The sequence below is a fragment of the Pygocentrus nattereri genome, chromosome 28, assembly GCF_015220715.1.
Source record: "Pygocentrus nattereri isolate fPygNat1 chromosome 28, fPygNat1.pri, whole genome shotgun sequence".
Taxonomy (NCBI): Eukaryota; Metazoa; Chordata; class Actinopteri; order Characiformes; family Serrasalmidae; genus Pygocentrus; species Pygocentrus nattereri.
Window position 1 is genome coordinate 12,458,542 of NC_051238.1, and position 18,942 is coordinate 12,477,483.

Here is an 18,942-nt window from a genome sequence, read left to right on the forward strand (position 1 = left end):
AGGTGTTTTTGATCCAAAATAGCCCCTAAAGAAAACTTGCAGAATGTGGAAATTTAAAAAAATCAGTATAATTCACTCAGCACAATCTTTATACATGGCAGAGACATTGACCCTTGTTCATACAGTCAGATCTGATCATAAAATGAGTACATGCAAATTTTACCGTCATTTCTGTAATTCATCAGTTTCATCTTTAGCGTATGTGTATGATCAAACTCCCAACTTGTAGAGGCATATGTAAATTTGAGCGTTATAGAAAAAATGCTTGATTTGTGATTAACTAACCAAAACTATTATTGGAATCATCTATACTATCAATAATTCAATAAAGAATATAAATAAAAAATAGTCATAATGCTAATAATCTGTGCAAATGGCAACCCAGTACAAAAAAAATGTATTACTTATTTTACTTGCGCATTAGTATAAACAAATGCTGCTCCATGCTTTTTAAAGACATATTTTACTGTGCTTTTGTTCTATACTACTGATATCACTCAAAAGATAAAAAATAAAAACTACAATTAAAAAAAAAAAAATACAAAACAGAGCTTGGCAGAAGCATCTCCTTACACAAATAATCACACTACCTAATCACATCACTGTACCGTCTTACAAAAATAAATTTTGCTTATTTCACATTTTATTCTTTCCAGTCATCGTCCTTTTATCACTGTACTGTTTTGGCAGTAGTGCATTCACTGAAGCTGATTCATCGTTTGTAAATCTTTGCTGGTTTCCACATTGTTCAGAGCTTCCTGAATCAGACACTGGGTAGTATGTACATCATTAAAGGTGGTCAAATCTGGGCTCTTTTTATGCAGATTTTTAGTATAAGGGTCATTGTTTCATGAAAGTGTTGGGATAAGGCTTTAACCTCAAACATTTTTTAAATATGTTTGTGGTGTGGAGAGTACAAGGCAAAATATTACCTCGTGGAAAACCTTTTTAGATGTAACATTGTTTTACCATCATCATCAGTATATGTAAAACTCAGAAGACATGTGTAGGTTCACTTAGAACATTTGGAAAATGTATAGAATAGTAAAATCACATCAAATCATTTTCAAAGCATTTTGATGCATGTTTTAGTTACCTAAAGCTACAAAGGCAAATGTGTGCCTCAGTTTGTCAGACCCTCATCAAAATTCAGGTACCTATAGCGAAATTCTATATTTGTGAGACACATATGCTGACTCAATTACACAGTTAGCTAAAGGTGCTCCAGTTGAAACATTAGAACCAGGAACTGAGGCAGTGTGCTTATGCTATGGTTTTGTGTTATACTGCATGCTGACATATTACATTATAGCACCGGGGCATTAAGGGGTCAGTTATAGATATGGTTTATGGAAACATTCTACTTAGTCACTGTTTTTTTTCCAGTATGGTTGCTTTATGAACATATACTGTACCTTCAGGATAGTTAGAAGTGACCTACTTCTCTACTTTAAGATCAGTGAGCAATGGATTTTGGATTGTAACAGAAGATGCTTTACTGCATTCATATTGTTTTCTCATCTACTCTTTCTTCCAGCTTTAAGATCTGTCCCCAGTTCTTTTAATCGAGTTAGATTGGCGTTTGTAATCCAGAACTAATTACTCAATATCAGTGTCTGAATCAAATCAAATCCTTACAGCAGTGTTTCAAAACCTTGTGTCTACTGTGGCAAAGTGGGGACAAACTGGCTGTTAATACCATTCATTTGAATAAGCTGGTGTCTGCAAATATTTGGACATAAATAGTATGAGGCTAATGTGTCAAGTAATGGATTATTGTACACTACCAAAAAGTACCATGCCTTTTAATTTGTGCATAAATCAATGTTTATGATGTAAGAAGCAAAGTCATTCAGAGCGGTTTGATTTGAAATGGCTCATTATAGAGAAATTAACCAACTCAGATTTTGTGATAGAACCCAACGATGACTATTTGTTGTTGCAACACAGACATAAACATTTTATGTACCATCCAAAATGACCAGTGACCCTACACAAGTCTTCCTAGTTTTTCTATCTAATGTTAATAATGGTAAAATAGTGATAGATCTGAAAAATGTACCATTTTAACTTGTATGTAGGCTTCAGGTAACTTATTCATGTAAAAGCTTTCTGTAAGGGGTGAAACATTGAAGCATTAAACTCTTCAGACATTTGGTTCCTATCAACACTGCAAACAATTCTGATGAAGTAGGTTTTTCTCAAACTGAGTATTTCTCATCGAACCACTCTGAATTGATATTCTCTTTGTTTACATCTTAATGAATTATGCAGAAATTTTGAAAAACAATGGAATTGCTCTATAAATGCCTTGCTTATGTGGCTTTTGACATTATTCCAAAAATAGACAAAAGTTTGCTGTGATCCCATAAACAGTTTGGTATTATGAAGCTTTTTTGTACTTTTTTACATTTCTTGTTTTAAAATGACCCAAAACATCACTTGAAACTAAATCTTTAGTGTGCTTTAGTTACATGTAGGTGGTTTTTCAGCTGTATGGAAGTCTGAAATTGAGAGAGCTAATTGGAGCTGTGACCTAGTCCAGTTACTTTGCCAAAAAGCTGTTTTTTTGTGTATGAGAAACCTCTCTCTGTGCCTGTCTGTCTGACTGTCAGATTCTCTCTCTCGCTCTTTTTCTCTTCCCCCCCCCCTCTCTCTCTCTCTCTCTCTCTCTCTCTCTCTCTCTCTCTCTCTCTCTCTCTCTCTCTCTCTCTCTCTCTCTCTCTGTGTGTGAGGGTTTTGGCATTCACCCTCTGTTGGGCAGTAGTCAGTAGGCTGACTCAGACCTTGTCTCAGTGTAGGAGCAGCTGTTAGATCATACTGCCTCCCTGGCCCTCCACAGCAGCTAACTAATTAAAGCAGCCAAAGCAAATCCAACATATGAATGGAGCTTTTGTCACATGCATGACCACATTCTGTCCTCTAATGATCGTTAAAATATTGCCTCACGTTACACAGACAGATTCTCAATAAATGATTTGACAATTATGGGGCTGTATTGGTTCATGTCACCACTGTTGTGAACAATTGTAAGTCTCTCTCTTTTTTATCTAAAGACTAGGCTGTAACCTTGGTGTACTAATGGAGTCTGACTTCAGTTTTAGTAGCCATGTCAAAACAGATACCAAATCACCATTTTATCACCTTAAGAACATCAACAATATCAGAGATTTCCTGATTAAAGCAGACCTGGAGAAACTCATTTCACACCTTTTTCTAGCAGTATTGATTACAGTAGTGATCCCCTAACTGGACTCCCAAAAAAACAAACAGCTTCAGCTGATTCAAAATGCAGCTGCCAGAGTCTCACTATGAGTAAAAGAAGGAAACACAGGGGTTGTAAAATTGCACTGTGTATCTAATACATTTACATTTTGTGTTATAAAACTGTGTTCTGTCAGTCATTATACAGTTAGTTCTGACAGCGCAGTCTGACTGGTTCAGAAGTGTTGTTGTTGGGCTGTTATTTGTTATATTTGTCATATTGTGCTTTTGGAGCTAACTGTAATTTATGATAAATATATTTTTTCTAGCAGAAAGTTCCACATCTGTGGCAGAACAACTTAACAAACAGGAATAAAACACAAAGTAGGCTAAAAGAAGGCAAACTCACATCAAATCACTTGTACTAAAAGAGGAGCTTTCTTTAACTGGGATTTGTAGGAGGTGTAAAGGACACTACTCTCTTAACTACAAGTCATTTGATTTGATTTTGCTTTATTTTGGCTAAATACATTGGAAATAATGTTATGCACTGTTTAGACTGTTCCTTAATGACTAAAATGTCCATGATATGCTTTTCCGAACCATTATGTGTAGCAAAATGTAATAAAAGAAGTTTTGTTTTTTGTCTTTCAGGAGTGAGAAAATGTAGATTTTATCATTTTTATCATGTTTATTTTAAGGAGAGATATCCAGAGAATATCCATACCAGGACTTGCCAATATTAAAACACATTTGATTTGATATACATTTGCTACTTTGCTTTTCTTTTGTTAATCATTTTTCAGAACTGTTGTATAAAAGCTACAATAGAACACTTTGAACACATGCAATATTATTTGTAATAACACACTTCTCATGTTGTATTGTGAATTTCCCCGCTGTGGGGTTAATAAAGGATTATCTTATCTTATCTTATTGCTTGATACGGGCATAAATTTGAATATTTTCCACTGTTCTGTAAAAAAATGCTTCTGGAAATATTTCTATATTGAAAAACTGTATTGTGCTAGATAAAGCATACAGTACATATTTTATCATGAAATGTTTGTATCATTACACCCCTACACTGGGATATTTGTGTCTAATAATTACAAAAATGTCCTTGTATATCTGTTTTTAGGCATTAGTATATATGTGTGTTTGTCTCTGCAGGAGATGGCTGTGTATAAGGAGGTTCGTGCTCTACAGCTGGTGCCCACTGAGCTGGTAAAGCCCATGAAGAGTAGCCTGCCTGCACGACTGGCCCTCAGCAGGCTCGAACTGCTGGAGAAGCTTCTCGAACAGCTTGGCACCAAAGATTCCGGCTTTACCCTCGAAAACGTCATGCGGGTATAGACGTCACTCACATTTCAGCTCATTAGTGAGATCATCTCACCCAGGCTGCGTCCCAGATCACTCTCCCTCCTTTCTTGCAGACCTCCAGCTCTGCTCCTCTCACTCTTCAGTCACTATACCATTCTAAATCCTGGCAGCAATTGTTTGTATGCAGCTGAATGGTGTGAAAAGCACTTGTGTAGATAAACTGTGCTTTCATGAGTTAATACATAGTACAGAGGACCATATTTATTGGCACCAGAGAGCCAGACAATCCGCACCCATGTCCTGAGAACAAGCCTTACGTACCCCTTTGGCTGAGGTAATCTCAGCCCATGGCCCAAATGATTCACAGTTACACTCCCAACTCTCAACAGTTTGGTGGCTAACTATATGATTATATGTTTTTAAAAGCCTACTGTAACCATAATGGCATGTGTCTGAGCCTAATACTGGCCAATGTATCATCTATGCCAGTGTTGGTGTTGGTGTTTAATATTGGTTTTTAGTTTTACGTTCTGCAGTGTCATTTGCTCTAGATTGTTTTGGAAGAACACTTTAAACTTAGGGCCTGTGTAATCAGAACATTTTGTGGCCAGTGAACATACTGATTTAAAGAGACTAAAAGTTCCAATAATCTATGATATCCACCAGTATAATTTTATATTTATATTAGATTTTAATTTCATACCCCTGTAGTTTTAGTTAATCTGTACTTTACCTGTACTTTACTGACTGTCAGTTCTCAGTTACATTTCTTAACCTCAAATAAACAGCAAAATCTCACAGTTTTAAATAATTTAGACATTACAGCACTGTGCGGGTGAACCTGCACAGAATTCTTTACCGTTTCAGCTTCTGTTAATTACCTCTTACTTTCCTAATTTGTTTAATTTGTTATTCTTCTGCTAAAGGTTAGATTTGGATACATGATTATTTTATTCCAACCATGATAGTGTTGTGTTCAAATTTGCCATTTTAACTGCCTAAGGTTTTGCTCTATCATCAGGACATCATAAAATCAAATCCCTGCAATGTTGCAACCACAAGGAGTTGGTAATTATCATCAATATTTTATCATAATTCAATACCAATTAAAACATGGGTCATCAATATCAACAATATTATTGGTCAGTCAATATTTCAGTCAGGCTTTGCTCACCATCCATGAAAACTAAACAAATTGAGTCTTTATTTTCTGTAAGTTTAGTTTCTCTCTGGTTAACATTTACAATACTGTATCAGCTTCCCTTTTGGAGATGCAGGGCAGACCAGACTTATTCAGTCAAAACAATTACACCAGGTCTGTAAGACATTTCTTTTGCATACAGTAGTAGATATCAGGAAGCACAGGTTCATTATGTATAAATACCTACAGTTCAGTTCCTCACTCTCATGCCAAGTTAACTTCATAGTACTTACTGAATATAGTAGTTATTGAATAGGCTTAAGATAACTGCATAGTAAGGCTGAGCTTCATAGGGTTAACATTTATTAACCCTTTCAAGCATATATTTATTTTAATGGAAAAAGTAAACCCCTACCATGTTACATTATTCTTAATTTGATGAAGGAAATAAAATATCTTAGAATTATATGCTTTCTCAACGAGAAATAACACACAGAAATTATGTAAAAATTTTGAAAGTCACAATTTGAACCTGAAACAGAGCTGGATGTTTTTTGACAGAAATGACAAAAATGTCTTTCATACAAAGGCATGTGAATTAATCATGTTACAAAACAGCATATACATTCCAATAAGAGAAAAGGAGAAAATCTTAGAGATAAAGGTATGTTTTGCATTTTGGTAGTTTAAACATTATGCAATTTTTTGCCTTCTAGATGGACAAGAAGTAGTGAATCTGTGGTCTGTCTAACAGAGTTTAACATAGACAAACTATTTGGCTGTTTTGCTGTCATGTCACTCACATATACCCAGGGTATACCCAAAGCAGCCTAATGTTACTTTAAACTTATAAATAAACATCTATTTTTATTGACTGTTCACTGTGCGTTTTAGTGTTAAAAAACAGATAGGTATGGTTAGCATTTTGTACAACAGCGGTTAACAATTTTCTCTATTAATCCAGGTTCAGATACTGACCAGGTTTCACTGTAACATCAAATAAAAAATAGATAAAAAAAAATAACCATGAAAAATCACAAAAAATATTTATAACATAAACATTTTCATTTACAGTGTGCTTCCTAAAATATCTTTGACCAAATAATGGCAAACAGAACTTGCTCTTTTTGTGGTGAATGCACCCAGTTTTTCTTCTTCATGCCAATCATTAGAATAGTTTTGCAGAGGTATTAGGCTGAAACAGAAAAGCTTTTGTATGTCAGAGTGGGTGGCGTCTGTGTGTTTGGCTCTTTAACTGAGAGGAACTGGACAAAAGCAGTCACTGCTGGACTCTATGCAGTTAGACGCAATCCTTCAGCAGCTTCTATTGAGGAGCTCTGCTTCTAAAGACTGCATGTAAACCATCCAAGTGCTGACAGAAATGCTCTCTCTCTCTCTCTCTCTCTCTCTCTCTCTCTCTCTCTCTCTCTCTCTCTCTCTCTCTCTCTCTCTCTTTCCACTTTCTTGTGCTCTCTCCCTTCTCTCTCCTCTCTCTCTCCCTCCTTGGGCTTCATGTCCCTCACTCTCTTTCTCTCTCCCTGTCCTCTCCCTCTCTCCTCTCTTTTTCTCTCCTGTCCTTATCTCCCTTACTCTCTTTCTTTCTCTCACCTCTCCATCTCTTTTTGTCTTTCTCTCCCTCTCTCTCTTCTTTTCATCCTCTCTCTCACCTCTCCTGCTTTTCTCTCTCTCCCTTTCCCTCCTCCCTCTACCCCAATTCTGTCTGTCTACAGGCTGTTAACAGTGGTTGATATTTATCCTCTGCTTGTGTTTCTTTGTGTGTGTTTTTGTCGGGCACCTGTGCAGCCTGAAGAATGTTTGGTGGGTAAACTGCGAGGTCTGCAGCAACAATAGCCATCCAAGTTTCACATGTGTCTGTAATCAGGATCTGAAATCTTTTCTGCTGTGGCTGGTATTTAGTTGCAGGGCTGGTATCTTGGTCCTCTGGTGTGTAACTGCAGTAGTGGATTTGAGTTTCATACCTTTTGTACGCTCATTGTTTTTGACATAGACATACAGTCTGTGTAATCAGAGAACTGTGTTTAGCAAACCGAAGGTGAATATTCAAAAGCCAGATCGTTGCTGGTCAGCATTTTCAGATACAGTTTCAGAAACAAATGGATATTTTTGGACGTTTCACAATGTTGTATTGTAATATAATGCATCTGAAACTGCTTTCTGTTACAGGAAATTGTGCTGTATGTGTCAGCCAGTAGTTTAGTGTTGCAAATCTGCAAGTACAGTGCCCTCAAGAAATATTGGCATCCCTGTTAAACATGATCAAAATAAGCTGTAAAAACATTTTTATTGATTCTTTTTTATCTTTCATTTAAAATATTAGTAAATATCTTTTATTTGAAGAACAATGATTGAAAAGAAAAACCAAAATCTTATCATGAAATATTTATCCCAAAATATTTTTGCCATGGTTGTTGGCAGTCCTACAAATTCTTATGAGTGAAATCTTACAATATGAATGAAATGTAAAGCATGTTTCATATTTCACCTTAGCTATTAAACCGTCAGCAGTGGCTTCTTATTTCACTGGGATGTAATTATGAGGTGACACATAACTCAAATTCCCTTCGTCATCCATCACTGTGAGGAAAACCAGAGAATTTATGCCTGGCAAAAGGTTGTTGAGCTGCACAAATCAAACAGTTGAAAACACCCATTTGCACTATCAGGGCATTACTTAAGTTTAAGGTTTAAAGCAACTGGAGATGTTAAAGGAGCAGTATATGATTCTGAAGAATGATAGCTGATATTTGAACTCATTGTCGAGGCCTACACACTTGTTTAAAACCCTTCGAAAATTTTGTACAGACAAATACCAGATATAAAAGAGTGAACAGTGTCACAGCAAGTAATGTATCTAACACTGAGGTTAGCAAACGGCCGCTACAGTGTCTACTGTGAAGGTAACCAGTTGGTATCACAAACATTCACAAACAGGACAAAACATTACTGACCTATTGATTCTGTGAAACAGCAAAATTGAGATAATGTTACCCACCTGTCCAGCAGGAGCAACCTCCTCATCCCTTTTCATGCATTTTTTGCCAACTTCTTGTTCCAAATATCCCATTCCATCTTAAACGTTTCAGCAGTTAAGACTACATTCTGGTGCCTTAGCTTCTTGTTTGAATTTTCCCCTTCTGCTTTAAATTGTGCACACTAAGTGGGCATTGTGTGGGGAGAGCAAAACTAAATGTCCGGAGGGCCAGCGTTTTCACAGGGCAGGACAAGCATCCACACGTGGCTGGACCAGCTGTGAAGGACTCTATTACACTACTGTGTCTTTACAAAGATAGCCATGCAAAAAGTACCTGATCCCCACTGTAAATGATGGTGATGGATCTGTGATGTTGTGTGGCTGTTTTTCTTCCAAAAGCCCTAGAAAACATGGTTGGATAAATAATGTCATAGATTTTTATTAAACCAACATCTGACTGCCTCAGCCAGGAAACCTAAATGGGGCGTTTTCTAAGGGTCTGCAGTAGGAGATAGTGGCTTGCTAGTCAACATTCACACAGTTCTACAATATTCCCTCCTCCATTCACACTGTTCTGGAATGTTCTTCCTCATTCACACTCTTCTAGAATGTTCTTCCTAATTTATACTGTTCTAGAACATTCTTCCTCATTCACACTTTTCTACAATGTACTTTCCCATTCACACTTCTCTAGAATGTTCTTATTCATACTGTTCTAGAATGTACCTTACATTGTTCTACAAATTTCTTGTTACTTTCCTACTGGACCTTTAAATATTGATTATTTATTTATCAATTGTGTTTAATTATTCTACCCCTGCTAAACAAAAGGGGTTGCTGTGGGTTACCAAAGGGGTCCAGGCTGATGACTGTCTCTTCTGCCACTGGTTTCCTGGGAGATGGGCTGCTGGGTCGAGCTGAGATGCGATTGGGTTTCCTGTAATTAAAATGAGGGGAAGAGAGACATGCAGCTCATGAATAGCATCAGTGTATAGAGAGAGAGAGAGAGGAGACAGGGAAGAGAACACTAGGAAAGATTGTCTAATGAATGTTGTAGAGGCACCTTACTCAACCATTAGTTCACCCGTTATTATGGTCAAAAGTACTTATAATAAGTATGTCATGCAGTCAGTTATGGAATGTTTAAATATTTTAACTTGCCAAGTAGAATTACATCAGATATTGTATGACTGCGAGGTTGACTACAAAAAAGAGTGTTGCCAGTGGCACTGAAGGAAAATGCAACACCCGATTTTGCCTTTAAATTGGATGACAAAACAACCCATAAGCAGTAGGTGATGCAAAGTGATCTGAATAGTTTGTGTTAAAATGTTATATAATTGTCATTTTTGTAAAATTACATTAATTAAAGTGTGCACTAAACTTTTGGCCATCATATAAAAGCAGCATGTTCAGTATTGTTTTGTCTATATTCCGCTACTAAGTACTGTGTTGTGCAAAAGTCAGAGACCACCTTTAGTTTAGTTAATTTCCAGTCAGGATGGCCTAGCTATTCATTTTAAAGCAGAAAATGTATAGTATCTTACAGTACACCCATCACATTTCTGCAAATATTTTATTCTATCTATCCATGTGACAACAGTATAGGAATGTAACTTGGATATAATTTAAAGTAGTCAGTGTACAGCTCGTATAACAGTATAGATTTACTGTCCTCTGAAAATAACCCAACACACAACCATTAATGTCTGAATAGTTGGCAACACAAGTGAATACACCTCACAGTGAACATGTCCAAATTGTGCCAAATTGTGTCATTGTCCCTCCCTGGTGTCCTCTGACAAGTTACAAGGTTCCAGGTATGAACGGGGAGCAGGGCTGTTAAATTTGGTGTTTTGGGTACAAATCGCTCATACTGGCCACTGGATATTCAACATGGCACCTCATGGCAAAGAACTCTTTCAAGATGTGAGATATAGAATTGTTGTTCTCCACAAAGATGGCCTAGGCTATAAGACCCTGAACCTGAGCTATAGCACAGTGGCCAAGGTCATACAGTGGTTTTCCAGGACAGGTTCCACTCCGAACAGGCCTCACCAGGGTCGATTAAAGATGTTGAGTCCATGTGTTCAGCGTCATATCCAGAGGTTGGCTTCAAAAAATCGATGGATGAGTGCTGCCAGCATTGCTGCAGAGGTTGAAGAAGAGGAAGGTCAGCCTGTCAGTGTTCAGATCGTATACCGCACAATTCATCAACTCAGTTTGCATGGCTGTCATCCCAGAAGGAAGCCTCAAAAATGCATAAGAAAGCCCACAAACAGTTTGGTGAAGACAAGCAGTCCAAGAACATGGATTACTGGAACGATGTCCTGTGGTCTGACAAGACCAAAATAAACTTGTTTGACTCAGATGGTGTCCAGCATGTGTGGCAGCGCCCTGGTTAGGAGTACCAAGACAACTGTCTCTTGCCTACAGTCAGGCATGGTGGTGGTAGCATCATGGTCTGGAGCTGCATGAGTGCTGCTGGCACTGAGGAGCTGCAGTTCATTGAGGAAAACATGAATTCCAACATGCACTGTGACATTCTGAAGCAGAGCATGATCCCCTCCCTTCGGAAACTGCCGTATGGCAGTTTTCCAACACAATAACAACTGCTGCCTGGCTGCAGGTAAAGGTGATGGATTCTGCAAGTATGTCTCCAGACCGAAACCCAGTTGAGCACCTGTGGGGTATCTTCAAGCGGCAGGAGGAGGAGCGCAAGCTGTGTAACATCCACCAGCTCCATGATGTCATGGAATGAATTCCATGCCACAGAGGGTTCAGGCAGTGCTAGATAATAATGGTGGTCACACAAAATATTGGCACTGAGCAAATTAGGACATGTTCACTGTGAGATAGACTCACTTGTGTTTCCAGCTATTTAGACATTAATGGCTGTGCGTTATTTTTACAGGACAGTAAATCTCTACTGCTATACAAGCTGTATACTGACTACTTTAAGTTATATCCATGTTTCATTTCTATAGTGTTGTCCCATGAAAAGATATAATAAAATATTTGCAGAAATGTGAGGGCTGTACTCACTTTCGTAAGATACTGTATATTTTACAAAATGTTACACAGAAACTTCAAGAACTAAATGTAATATATTTTTTTCAGTATTTCTTGTGTACATCCATTGCCTTTATTAGAGCTTCCGTTCTTCTCTGCAGGGATATTTTTCCACACATCCAAAGTTCAGAAGTCGGTTGCATTTTTCTGTTTCTCAATCCAATCTTGAACACATTCACTGATGCTGATTGCTGGACTCTGGGGTGGACAGTTCATTATTCTGAGAACACCAGCAACATCTTTTGTTTGATGTGCACATTTTCACATTTTTTTTATTTGTTACAGCTATTATATTTATTTTTATTTGTGTTACAGCTACACATCCTTTTGGTCCCAAAGCGTTGAGTTCTCTTTATAAGTGGAAGGATGGACAGAAACATCTGTGGATTTTTTCAAATCCTGATAAGAGTGGAGCTTGATTTTCTCCTTTCTGTCAAAGATGAAAGCTTTAAGTGCTGTTTATCTGATGTTCACTGTGATTGGTAAACCAGGCTTTGCATGTTTGTTAGGAGTCTAATTTTCTCTTTCTTTTAATAACTGTGGTTTTAGAAACTCTTGATTTTTACACTTACTTTCCTTAGTCTTTCCCCTGATTTATGCAAGTAGATTATCTATGATATCTAATATAATCAGAAATATCTCATAAAATACTGTATATAGAAGTTAATCGTACTTAAGGATCATTTTGACTGAAAAAGAATTAAATGAAGGGTGGTCTCTGTGCACAGTACTGTTGCTCCTTCAGTCATGTATATATTATTGTATCTTGAGCATTAATTCTCAGTCGTACCAAAGAAATTGAATCATAATGAACTTGCTTTCTAAAGAAACACAATCCAAATTGCTGTGACCTCATGCATTATATATAGTGCCCTCCTGTATTGCACTTTATCCTTTTGGTCTTTCATTCAAAATATTAGCAAAAGTACAATGATTGAAAAATGAATATTTTTCTTATATATGTGTATACCACAATCACTGGCACTCCGTTGTTTAAAAGTTTGTGCAGCCTCCTTTTGCAAAGATAACAGTCCTGAGTCTTCTCCTGTAGTTCTTAATGACACTGGAGAACACATGATAAATGATCTGAGAGAGTTCCTCCATACAGAACCTCTCCACATCCCACTGATTATTATTTTATATAAGATTTGCACTGTAGACTTGCCGCTTCAGCTTATCCCACATTTTTTCTAGGGGTTTAGGTTAGGGTCAGGACAGGGTGGCCATGGCAAAACCTTAATTCTGTGGTCAGCGAACCATTTTAGATCCAAACTATGGACCAGTTAAGGCTTCATGGCTGAGGCAGTCAGGTTTTGAGTCTGTTTCTGCTGGTACTTGATGGAGTCTGTGATATCATGTCTCTGAATAAATTGTCCAGGTCCTTTGGAAGAAAAACATCCCCACAACATCACAGGTCCACCACCATGCTTCACAGTGGGGGTGGAGTACTTTGCTGCATAGCTATTATTGTGTCCAAGCTTACCACTGCCAGAAACCTCTATTTTGGTCTCATCTGACCATAGAACACAGTCACACTGAGTTTGTTTGTCTTTGACAGCAAAGACCTTCTTTTGGTAACCCATGCAAACAACTTGTGTTTATGTAGGTGGTGTTTGATTGTAGTTTGGAAGACACTGTGACTCTAAGACCTAACTAATGTCTGCAATTCCTCATCTGTGATTCTCTGAAATTGTTTGTCCACCATCCTCCTCACTGTGTGAGGCATCTGTATTCTTCCCAGCAGTTTAATTAAAATTGCTCAATGCTGGAAATGGGAAAGGGGCATCTTTTTTTTTTAACTGTTTAGCTATTTTCTCGTAGCCATTTCCTCGTTTGTGCAGCTCAACAACCTTTTGTCTCACATCATTACTGTTTTCTCTGGTCTTTCTCATAGTGATGGATGACTGAGAGACTTTGGCCTAATTGCTCAGATGAATTTTAAAACATAAAATATGAATGGGAATATACTTCAGTTAGGTTTCACTCATAAGAATTTCTAGAACTACACACAGAAATACATTGTTTTTTCTTTGTCATTGTACCTTAAATAAAGGTTGTATTTGTGTAAATATTTTAAATGAAAGGCCAAAAAGAAAAAGTAGTAAAGAATATTTTCATCTCATTTGCTCATGATTACCAGGGATGCCAATATTTGTGAAAGGCACTGGAATAATTACACGCATCATGTAACATGTCCTTTAATGCCTTCAGCTATAGTATTAAATGAACGTACTGTATATGTGTGTGTGTGTTTAGTTTCTGACAGGTGTGTTGGAGCACAGCGCTGCATCAGTGCGAGAACTGGCAGTACGAGTAGTGCAGACCATGTACCGTCAACATGGCCCTGTGGTGCTACACTACCTGCCTTCTGAGGATGCCAACGAGCGCAAAAACGTCCTCTACAAGAACCTCTTTGACTCTTTCTCCAAGATAGATGGAAGGCTTCCAGACACACAGGTAACCATCACTCTGCTGTGGCAGCTACAAATCACTGCCAGCCCCACCATCGCAGTACACGTACACACTAGTAAACACGCACACACACACACACACACACTAGGGTGCTGTGAGCACACTTGTTCAGAGTGGTGGGTAGCCCTATCTACAGCTCTGATTCCCTAACCTTCAGCCCACGACTGCCCCAGATACTGTTAATCAGTATCTCACAATAACTCCACACACACTCAGTTATGCTCTTTACTCAGAATGCTCTGCTGTGTTATTCTTGTAAGCCCTTTTCGACCGGGATTAGTTTTATGGGGAAGTGCTGTAATTCGAGTGGTTACTGACGAGATCCATGATTTTTATCCAATGCGAACGTGCAGTGTGTCTGGATTTTACAAGTTTGCAAAGTAATAATTCTGAAGTGAATCACCTTCTATACTTCACTATAGTTTCCTTTTTTCTCTCTTCCTCAGCACTATTTATTTTTTTTCTGCCATTACTTTCTTTCTTTTTTGTTTCTTTGTTTTTTTTTCTTGTTTCTCTCTTTCCTATTCCTGTTCTTTCTTTCTTTCTTCTTCTGTTGGTTTCTTTCTTTATTTCTCCCTCTTCATTTTTCTTTCTCTCCCTCTTTTGCAGATGCTAAAAGGAAGAAGCATGCAGAAGGAAGGAGAGAGAGAGAAAGAGGAGATCAGGAGTCTGCAAGAGCAGCTGGCTGTTCTGAAGGAGATCAGTGTAGGTTCTGCCAACCATGATGTCATCTTCCTCTGGAGGCGATTACATGATGTTCTGTGCGTTTTCACACAGAATGAAAAAAGCAATAACACGTTTACCTACTTTATATAAGAGTTGTGTGAAAAAGTTTTTGTATTCAAGACTGTGCAGGTGACAATAGATATATTTTGAGGTTTGACATGATTCGTGATTCTAACTTTTAATTTGATTCTGTTTTTTATATTTTCTGCCTTAAAAGCAGAACATGTACTCTATACTATACACATGTACTATATATTACACAGATTCATCATTTGGCTCTTTGGCAAATGTCCTTGTGTGAAATTGTGATCTTATAAAACAACCATAAACAATACACCCATTCGTGGTCGTTGTACTAAATTGAAATTATGACTCTCCATGGACAGTTTGTTTTTGATGTCTTTTAACATAATCCAGACATACACATAAAATATGGCAATAACATTAACTCTTATTGTTTCTGAAGGAGAAGGGGAAAGAAAAAAACAAATCACCTGAAAGGCCAGCTAAACCAGGTCTGTGTTTCTGTTTGGTGTGTTCATACAAACATGTGATCTTTCCTGAATGTTTAAAGTGTCAGACTAGCTAAATGTCTTTGTTCTTTGTAGGTGTTACAAAAGGAACTCATTCAATTTCAGATGATGCAGTCAAAGCAAGCCAGTCAACTGTAGCAGACTACTTAGACAAGTAAGCATCTGATTGACTGATTAACACTGGTGGTGTTTTTTTAAAGATGGTGTACATTTTTTAAGTAAGTACTCTAAAAATATTCTGTTAACAAGGTAACTGTGTTCTGAATACTGCCTTTATCAATGTAACTTTGCAGGTACTCACAGATAATTCATTTTTGTATTCTGAATTTGTATTCCCAATTCTTGTATTCCATTACATCTCAGCCCTGTAAATAAATTATATCTGGTTCAGTTTAGAATAGATCATACATTTATGGCAGGCATCATTTCGCTCCAAAGCATAAAAAATACAACACCTTTTCTGTACGTGGCCGCTAAAACTAAAGGAGAAAAGATGCCTTATATGTAGAACCGCTTTCAATTATTGGATGATGAATGCTCAGTGCAAAATTACCAGGAAGAGGCACATAAACCGTGCATAAGATTGAGTGATGCTTATATGAGTACCACCATCCATACAATTCACACTGTGTTGGCTCTGTCATGTAAGACAGAAGGAATATCAGCTTTTTTCTTCTTTTGTTTCCTATGTAAACCATTTCAAAATTTGACAGCACAAACAGAAGGTCTTTTTACACTGTTAGTACAGCACAGGATCTGCTCTGCAACCACCACACAAGATCCTTGCATTTTAGTCAGTTGTTATGTTACATATAGTTTAGAAATGTTTAATAATAGTTAAATAAAATATAGCATAATACATAACTTCCAGTGATTGGTGCAAATGTGCTGTGCTCCAGTGTATGTTCTAATTGCATTTTGTACTGCAGTTTGTGTATATTCTGCGGAGAGAAAGACAAATCTTTTACGGAGGAGGGCTTGGATCTGCACTACTGGAAACATTGTCCGATGCTGTGTCGTTGCCTCCAGTGCAGACAGGTATATCAACACTACACACACACACACACACACACACACACAATAGGGTAATAGCAGAAAGATAGGAATATCAAACTGGATATGTTTTTGTGGCCCAGTTTAATGAATTGCATTAGTGGAATCACATGGATCATCACAGTAAGTTGCAGTGCACTCTTTCTGAAAAGAAGCTGGTGAAATCACCAGATCACACATGGCATTTCAAAGCAATCCCACACCATTATTCCCCCTCCACCAAACTTTACACCTGGTACACTGCAGTCAGACAAGTACTGTTCTGGCAACCGCCAAACCTAGACTTGTCCATCGGATGGCCAGACAGAGAAGCGTGATTCGTCACTCCAGAGAGCATGTCTCCACTCTACAGTCCAGTGGCGGTGCTTTTACATCACTGCATTCGACACTTTGCATTGCGCTTGGTGATGTAAGGCTTGGATGCAGCTGCTCTGCCATCGAAACCCATTCCATGAAGCTCTTTATGCACTGTTCTTGACCAAATCTGAAGGCCACATGAAGTTTGGAGCGATTGACTCTGCAGAAAGTTGGTGCACTATACGCCTCAGCATCCGCTGACCCCACACTGTCATTTTACATGGTCTACCACTTTGTGGCTGAGTTCCTGTCATTACCAATCTCTTCCACTTTGTTATGATACCACTGACAGTTGACTGTGGAATATTTAATAGCAAGGATGTTTCACAACTGGGCTTTACATAGGTGGCATCTTATCGTGGTACCACACTGGAATTCACTGAGCTCCTGAGAGCTACCCATTCTTTCATAAATGTTTGTAGAGGCAGTCTGCATGCCTGGGTGCTTTGTTTTATACACCTTTGGCCAAGGAAGGGATTGGAACACCTGAATTTCATGATTTGCATGGGTGAGTATACTTTTGTAAATATAGTGTGTGTTAGCATATCTGATACAAGCATGGAATGTCTTTGACAGGCTCCAAATATCCATGTTTAATCTAGTATGGCCAAAAAAAAAGTTCATACTGTATGTTCATAGGCCTTATATTAATAGTCGCAGTTCACCACTGCTTGTTAGCTTCAATAACCTTGTAGCTCCAGTTAAAATTAAAGAACATTAGCTGTTGGCTACACTTGGTGTAAATTTGTGTAAATTTGTTTGTTAGCTACTCAGTAAATCTAGCAAAGCAAAACAATATAAACAGGATAATACTGTAGAACAAAGGCTGTAAAGCAGAGTGGCATACAGTCAGACTGAGTATTATGCCATTGCTCTAAACCTGTTTCATATGTCATTAACCTTTGGTCAATGCTGACAACTTAATTGATAATAATTTCAGGCTATAGAGACTGAGGGAGTGCCTCTTTGTTTCCTGGTCACAGGTTTCCCCGGTTTTTCACATTGACAGCTCACTTTAGAGAGGTCAGCTGTCACTGTGTTTGCTTTAACAGCATTCCAGCCTAGTGGAACATTCACTCTAAGAACTATATTGACCTTTCTCAGATATCTTACATACTTCCCTCTCCTCACCCCACTCTCAGCACAATGCTGAGTTCTCTTTTGTGACCTTTATGCATTATTTTCTTATGTTTCTTAAAGTCTGGCAAGGGTCTCCTCAGTTTGGCGCCTTGCAGTTTTACCCTTAGATAGAGAGAATGGCCCTCATTAGTTAATGTTGCATTGCATACCAAATACCAAATATTAAATTCACTTGAATTTAAAGATTCTACATTTCACTTGTATTGTTATGTGGATAATGTAAATTGTAATAAGATGTTTTGTATCCATTTAGAAAAGAATGCAAAATGCATGTTCTATGAGTATTATATAATGAGTTTGATTACATCAGTGGTACAAATTGCCACACATGTCATCATTCTCACGTATGTTTATGTACATGTATGTTTGTTTATGTTTTAGGTGGTAGAGATTTCTAGCCTGACTGAGCACCTACTCACAGAATGTGAGCACAGAGCTGATTTTGTTCAGTGTCCTTGCTGTTCAGAGGCCATCATCAGAGATCAGCTAACTGAACATGCTCAAAGCACCACCTGCAACTGTGAGTATTTCCTGTGCTGTCACGCTTTAGTGTTCACACCATCAGCAGACACAGCTGTGGTTTCCTAAACACATATGAAACACATACTTTGCAGTAGTCATCTGGGTGAGAATGATTTAAATGTTTTCTGTCACAGTATAATATAACTGCAGTAGGCATGGTTCCAGTCTAATGACCTGCACCGGAACCAAGCTAGGATGTGGCAAAATGTCACTCTTTTTGGCCTTCCAGCAGTTTGCTTGCAAAGATCTGATGACACCGGTAGCTGGAAATTAACCACAACAAGGTGTCTTTTTATAGTTCTCTTGCAAGTAATACACAATGGATGGATATTGAAGCTTAATATATTATTTTCCAAAATTTATTTCATGGGAAAATTTAATTATTGTTATCAGTCGAGTATTGGAAT

At 37.8% G+C, this 18,942-nt stretch overlaps 1 protein-coding gene across 3 annotated transcripts in view; it reads left to right on the forward strand.

The window, feature by feature from the left end:
- cep104 (centrosomal protein 104) overlaps positions 1 to 18,942 on the forward strand; it is a 51,573-nt gene that overhangs the window by 23,648 nt on the left and 8,983 nt on the right. For all 3 annotated transcript variants that reach the window (XM_017723203.2, XM_017723205.2, XM_037535933.1), the window contains exons 13-19: positions 4,378 to 4,554; positions 13,989 to 14,189; positions 14,814 to 14,909; positions 15,397 to 15,445; positions 15,539 to 15,617; positions 16,393 to 16,501; positions 18,395 to 18,533. In XM_017723203.2, the coding sequence (XP_017578692.1) occupies positions 4,378 to 4,554; positions 13,989 to 14,189; positions 14,814 to 14,909; positions 15,397 to 15,445; positions 15,539 to 15,617; positions 16,393 to 16,501; positions 18,395 to 18,533 (850 nt within the window). The remainder of the gene's footprint in view (positions 1 to 4,377; positions 4,555 to 13,988; positions 14,190 to 14,813; positions 14,910 to 15,396; positions 15,446 to 15,538; positions 15,618 to 16,392; positions 16,502 to 18,394; positions 18,534 to 18,942) is intronic.